The sequence below is a fragment of the Sinohyriopsis cumingii genome, chromosome 18 (assembly GCF_028554795.1).
Source record: "Sinohyriopsis cumingii isolate HCF-2022 chromosome 18, ASM2855479v2, whole genome shotgun sequence".
In the NCBI taxonomy this organism is placed as follows: domain Eukaryota; kingdom Metazoa; phylum Mollusca; class Bivalvia; order Unionida; family Unionidae; genus Sinohyriopsis; species Sinohyriopsis cumingii.
Genome location: NC_142978.1, coordinates 22397661 through 22405230, shown reverse-complemented (window position 1 = coordinate 22405230; position 7570 = coordinate 22397661). Strand labels below are relative to the sequence as shown.

At 36.4% G+C, this 7570-nt stretch overlaps 1 protein-coding gene across 1 annotated transcript; it reads right to left on the bottom strand.

The window, feature by feature from the left end:
• Positions 1-927: 927 nt before the first annotated feature.
• On the bottom strand, positions 928-6600 carry LOC149776209 (uncharacterized). Its single transcript, XM_089942559.1, has one exon. The coding sequence runs from the start codon at positions 6404-6406 to the stop codon at positions 5108-5110; it is 1299 nt and encodes a 432-aa protein (XP_089798685.1). The 5' UTR covers positions 6407-6600; the 3' UTR covers positions 928-5107.
• Positions 6601-7570: the final 970 nt, after the last annotated feature.

The following is a 7570-nucleotide window of genomic DNA, read 5'->3' as shown; positions in this document are numbered from 1 at the left end:
GTTCTGCTGATTACTTATAACAAACTTCATGGATGCAGATCTGCCAGCACCTTTTGTGACAGCAGATCTGAGTCTGTGCAGTTTGCAGTTGGAATCGACTTTTTTAAGTGAGTACAGGCGATAAGTTTTTATGCTGTACTATTCTAAAGCAAAGCAGTTTAGCTTCCACATGCCAAGTTCAATGATTCTGACAGAATAACATGTTGACCACACACAGACAAAAACATATTTCATAGATACATCATTTCTTACTTAAAAAAAGGTGTAAATGGTTACCATGATGACTTGAGGTTATTATTTTGGGATTTTTCATTATAATACATTCATGTGAATTGCTTTTGAGAGGTTTCAGACAATTTATTAGAGACGAAAATGTACAGTTTACTAGCTCTAAGCTTGAAAAAGTTTTTAAAAAAGATTGTCTCCCATTTAGCTGTTGACATTGGGAATAATAGATCGTTGATAAATATTGCTCCATTTTTATTTTTATATATAGAAAATTTTCAAAATTGTATTGACGTATCACAGATCTTTACATTCCAAAGTTATATTCATTAATAATGTCAGCATTAGTTGTGAATACAATCTCTATTAGGATTTTTTTTACAATCTCAGCATTAAGAAATCATATTGATATTTAATAAGCAAGTCTAGAGGGATGTCACGTCACCTGAAAAAGACATGCCAGTGTATTTTCCCTCCAAAAATCTGCAGATATCGGTGGGCTATATATTTTACTGGCCCTCCATCTCACTAACTCCTCCACACACACACACACACACACACTTACTATCTGCAATTTGTGCATAGATGGACATTTGAAATTGAGAAACCATAATGTTATTATCAGAGAAAGTCCTGCCTATATTTTAATGTTGATCTTATTGTAAAACCTTTGATTTTATAAAGAAAAAACGACGAGAGCCATTTTTTAAATTTTAAAATGAGGTTTATTTTAGTTTAGTCCATCAGTCTTGTACATATGACAGTTTTATAACTCACTCTATAACAGGCAACACCGCTTTAAATATTCTTATGAATAATGAGCTCCTGTTAAAGGAATAGACTAATTTAGAGGGAGGTGGGGAGAAGATTCTATTTATTACAATGTTCTGCTTGCTTTTTAAAACTTTTCTAATGTTATACCAATTAGTATGCAGCATGAATCAATTAAATAAGTTTGAAAAAGTTAAGAAAAGGCCACGTCCTATCTCCACCAGTCTAATTAAATGGTCACTCTAAATTGAAAAAAAAAAGTTAGTTTAACAATGGTCAGGATCTTGCACAAAAGTCCTTACAGTTCCATCTGACTGGGGAAAACCGAACTTGCAACATAAAAAGTACAAACCTAAGTTTTTATTTAGCGCCCTCTACATATTTCAGCAAGACAACTTGAAGACTTCATTCTCCAGAACATTTAGAATGAAACACGAAATATTAATGACAATCATTACCATCAACACCCGACGCATTAGCCTAAATAAATCATCAAGGCTGTTGCTAACCATGCCAAATGTATGAGCGAAATTCTGATTTATTTGAGCTAAATAACAAATTGCTGATTTGAGCGAGAAATCGTAACCAATTGTACGACAGTATTTTATTCTAAGCAGTGGTTTTTTTTTAATCTGCATTATTATTATTGTTTTTATATAATGGCTGTGATTTGAGTTCGGTTTTCAGATCTCAAGTCACTTTTTTTTTCTCAACCTAATAAATTTGTAATCCATGTTTTACCTTTGGGATAGTTCTTCATTTTAGCTCAGATTCGAATACTTTCATTGATTGAACTCATTGATTCATTCATATGCAAGACAAGCAACATTTTAAGACCGATTTTGACAAAAGACTGCTTCGATTCAGTGAAAACTAGTTGCTATGTTCATTTTTAAATCATTTTTCTCGCTAAAATGTTTTGCTCTCACAGTGAATCAGAAGTGTTTTAAAATCTATCTTTTTAAGCTTTGAACCTAGTATAATTGATTAGAGTTACTTTACGGTGAAAATGCTTAAGTACAGATCCATAAGAAGATATATATACTAATAGGGATAAAACTAGTAAATGACATCTGAAGTATTGACAATTCACCTTGAATTTTGTGTAGATTTGGCAAAAATGTGTTGTTACGTGAAAGAGGGCCAAGCAGGCTGTGACCACACTTAGTATCGAGACCATGATAATCTATGCATGCGTCTAACATCACCACTACGTAATGAGCTTGGTAGTCATTGACAACAAAAATAGAGTGAACTCCCGTATAATTAATCTTTTTGACTAAAACAATGCAAAATACAAGTTCATCAACATATTGTGTTCCATCCTCCATCATTGATTTCCATACCACCTCCTGCAATTGCTAACCAAAAAGACCCAATTGCTTCCCGGTGTCAAACATGTTGTTACATATTACCGGATTTCGAGGATGTGATGGTTACACCATGCTCCGTAAGCATGAAATTGACAGAGCACAAAACGCCAGACTTGACACTCCAAATTAACGATCATATTAGAATGACCTCTTACAGTCTAAATGTTAAGCGGGTATTTCAAGTTTCAGACTGGAAGATTACTCTGAATTATTTATAATTGCAACTTTACTACCATTAACGTTCGAAAATATCACAATGTTTGAAATTTGAGCACGAGTTCGATCTTTGTGCTTCTTTCGGGACTACGAGGCCATGTCCCATATTCTTTAGACGTTCTAAGCACGAAACTCAATCTAAAGCCATTAGTCAATATAGTCTGATAGTTTGCAAGTTTAATTCAGTTATAACAGACATTTAAAGATTTACACCGCTAGCTCCACCGACTTGTTTAATTTCCAAGTATATTAGATTCTGGGGATTTTAATTTCAGTTGGAGCTTGTTACGCAAAACTTAGGAAAACGCAAGGTTATAATTTTTTTAGTAAAGCAAACATACCTAACCGAACAAATTGCTGATACCCCAAAACTAATCTTATAATTCCATTCCAAGTTTTAGACATGACAAGAATGAGTTGTGTACCAATTTGACATATATGTGCTTGGGAGAAAATACTTGTCATTATCGTGATTTGCTCACAGTATTCAAATATTTTGAACCAACAAAAATAATTACGTACCATTGGACATTACAGTCGGAGAACCTTTCACAAGTCGCACATTTCGTAAGCATTATGAAGCATTAATTAAAGCGAGTTTTCAAACAACAGGAACTGCTTATACTCCTGCCCAGTTGACACACCTGCTTCTATCGCAAGAATACCGTGAACTTTCTCTTGCTTTCAAATCGTCTATAACAATAATAATAATAATATTAATAATAACAATAATAATAATAATAATAAAGTCAATCAATAACTCATTGCCTGTCTAACGCATGATTAGGTAAATATCTTGTAATTGTTAATATTATACATTCATGTTAATGGAACACATTGGGGAAAATAAAAAAGACAATTCAAAATGAGGTGAATTGTAACTCGTACAAGAAGGTATGATCTAAAGTTCATTCCAGTACTAGATTTTGACTCGTTTACTAAAACGGCATTTTTAGAAATAGTGGTTGCACTCAAGCAGAACCTTTAAAACTTAGCAGAAATATTCTTAAAGGATATGTAACCACACATAACAGTTTTGTGCATGAATCACCGATATGTTTGAGGCTGTTTATCCTTAAGTTTCGAGTAAAGTATACAAATTTTCTTAAGTTTTAGGAATTAAAGTGAATTTTGATGAATTTTGGTAGTAATGGCCATAAATATAGCTGGACCTGTATCTGATGTTTTGGCGATGTCCATTTAACTAAATTCTAAACATGAATCAGTTTGACTGTTGGGGAGGTGGGGTGTGTGTCATTGTCTAGATCACCAACCCATCGGAAAAAAACTTAAGGGGAAATTTTGTTCTGGTCACAGCTCAAAACACACCCATGAGAAGACATCTAAGTAAGAGCACCAGTTCTCTAGAAGATCGATGAGGTCACGACGAAACTGACCTCCCCCGTAAAAACACCTAGTCGGATTCTCGCCCATATTGTTTTTTAGACGTTCACATTTATTACTCGTTACACATGATAAAAAAATACATACAGGATGTACGGTAGGTAGCATGAAGAGTCGCGTCACTAAATTATAAAAAAACCAACAAACAACTCATAATATCACCCGATCCAAAAGTGTCAGATATGCCCTCACAACTTGATTTAAATTAAACCAAAGACGTTCGATTGGCTAATGCCAATAGTCGGTAATCTCGGGATTTTGCTTAAGTTGCTAAAATATAGCCAAATGAATATTTACTCTAATACAAGATCGATTTAAGTCTTCTCCGACAGTAAATAATGGTAGTATGAAAGGAAAACAAAAAGCCTTAATTTGTTTGTTGGAATTCTTCCTTTCTATTATTACTTCAAACTTGGGATGATCGTCTCTTTGCCTGTCGTTTGTGGATGTGTGTGTAAAATACAGAGCAATAATGATGGTCCTGTAAATGTGTTCAGAGCGAGAAAAAAAATCTTAAAATATAAATGGGACTGGAGGTATTTTAGATGCTACAGATTTATAATTACCGAAGCATTCAATGGTGTAATTCATTTACGATCGTTGACAAAAGATAAAGACTGCTTCAGTTATCATCCGATTTTTTTTTTCTTTGCTTCTACGATTGCAGCAGTCTACATTTTTTTTCTTCTTCTTTGTCTAAGTCAGGTATAAACAGACCCAGCGGCATAGCTGCCATATAGCATGAGTATGCAAAACATCGGGGCCCACTAATTCTATTTTTTACACTATAAATTATTCAGGTGCCCATCGGTAAGTTTTCCATAGGGTCGCAAGTATTCTAGCTACGTCACTAACAGACTACCATAATACACCAACCAACGAAGTGCATGTGACATTATATACGACCTTAAAACAAAATGATCCGTGATGATGCTAAAGTAAAGTACAAATAGGCAATTTGTCACGGCTATGTTTTTCCATTTTAAAGTGAGCACCAATTAAAGGGTTAAAGCTCGTTTTAGTGGCGTAAATAAACAATTAAGATACAGTCTTGTTCTTCTGTTGTCCTCATCAAGGAAACAGTTCCATAATATATCTGTGCAGATGAAAATACGATGTCAATATACATTGGGTGGAAGGGGGTCTTTGTCGTACATCTCACGAATTAGGACATATTCTTTCAAAGCTCGAGGCATGGGCAGGTATGCAACTTTCTGGACTATTTTGTGACCTAGGGATCTGCGAATACGCTTCCTGCAAAGTTGTTGTAATGACGGTACCGTTTGTATCTTCTTCCGCAGCCAGTGAATGACATCATCTTGCTCGCCGACCACTCGTGTTGGAACGTACCCTGCGTAAAAGTGAACACGTGCAGTAAAGTCCACGTATCCGAAGGTTCCAAGCAGACGGCAAATTTCGAAATGTCCCCTTTCTGCCGCCAGCTGGAACAGAGACTTGTATACACCATTACAGAAATATTTTATAGGTTGTTCTAAATCACAATTATAGATAATCATTAGTTTAATTATGTCCATCTTGTTGCTAAGCACGGCGTCATAAGCGGCAGTCTCTCCCTGGTGATTGTATATGTCATGGCGCGTACCAGCGGCTAGCAACAGTTCAACTACAGTGGTATAGTTCCTCTTGATCGCAATATGGAGCGCTGTGTCGCCAGTTTTAAACTCGCGCCTGTTCACATCACAAGAAGCCCTGATTAGCCTGGCTACCGCCTCCTTATGATTGTAGCACACGGATTCCATGAGAGGTGTCCTTCCCCAGTAGTTCTGGACATCAACGTAACTATGCTGCGAAATAAGAATGTCTATTATATCGGCACACCCGTTTCTAGCCGCATAGTGTAACGCCATGTCCCTGTTCCGGTCGGTGATATTGAGGTTAGAATTAGCTCGAAGCAATCTTAATACGGCGTCAGTTTTGTTATTTCTGACAGCTTTCATCAACGGCGTTTTTGACGTAATGTCCTGTATGTCAACGTTAACGCCACGCCGAATTAGGACGTCAAGGATTTGACAGTAGCCATCATCTGCTGCGTAATGACAGGGAGAATTTCCAAAAGTGTCTTTGGAATCAAGTTTAGCACCAGCAGCGATTAAAAGCAACATGCATGCAATTTTATGCCGTAACACAGAAAAATGGAGCGCAGTTCGTCTAAGCGTGGTTGTCGCCAGGTTCACGTCACATTTTGATTCTATCAGGTACTGTAACATGTACGTGTAACCACGGTAAGACGCTAGATGGATGGGGCATAGGTCGGCATGATTCTTTTTCCTTACCTCGACAAACCTGGCGTTCAAGTCGATCTTATATTGAGTGACGATCCGTTTCAGATGCTGCAGTTCATTGTTCAATACCGCATCATAGAACTCAAGGGTCGCCATCTGCGTTCGCAGCAGCATTTGGTCTTTATGTCAAGTAGTCCATTCAATTAGGGAATTACTGTGCATTTTGGAGAATAAATGGTTGCATACATGGCGACCTATGGAGGCCAACTCGCTTTGTTATATAGAGAGAGACTGGCTGTAAACAGAAATACCATGGCGGCTTCCAACCAAGATTTTCTATCCAACAGTCCCAGAATTCAGCAGCATGCTGACGCAGAATCTCTGCTTCATTCATAAATTATCGTCTGCTATGATCGATAGTAGCGCGGGAATTAACTCAGCAGGCCATGTGCTGCATGCAGCGAGTGTAAGTACCCTTTGATCGTTTATCGCAGAGTAATTCAAGCTGTTTATCAGGCCTGATTTGGACGTATACAACATTTCATATAGGAAAAATTAACCGACTTATTTACGATATATTTGAAATATACACCACCTCTCTCGTGAACTATGGTCCGATTTTGAGTTGGGCATCATATGTACAAAAATAATGCCGTTTACTAATGTCATATGCTAATACTATTGGTAAAAAAAAAAAACAAAAAAACAAAAAAAAACAAATGGAATTGGGTACCACGAATTTTTTTATTGTTGCACCGCGCTATTTTTGAATATACTGCGATACGTACCACGCTATACCGTTAACATATTAGGGACAATTCTGGGCCAGGGGTCTGCACCTTTTTAAAGTCCCGTCTTTCAAAAGCTGGAATAGATATCTTGCTTTAATTTATAGCAAAATAATGCCATATTATATCCATTATATTATTTGAAATAAAAAAAACCTAATTAACTTGAGATAAAAGAAAATACAATATCTCAGCACAAAAGAAAATCGCAGCTCCATCCCCACACCAAAATTAAATGGTCCGTATGGATTTCCTATATGTAGGTTAATTGTTCGAAAAGTTGGAATCTAAAACTGTAACGGAAATGGGATGGTTAAGCTTGCGCTCTAGTTGACACTCAGTGAAAGAAAGTGTGCTGACATAAGAGAGCTTGTTGATAAAAATAGAATGTGCTGACACCAAACCCTACAATTTACTAGCTACACTGTAATAGGCAGGGAAATTTTGAGTGGGATGCCCATACCCGGGCAAGATATTTATTTGTCAAACACCACATGACATGGGTTTATAAAGTATTTAGTAAGTCTCTTCCATGTGTGTCATTCATACA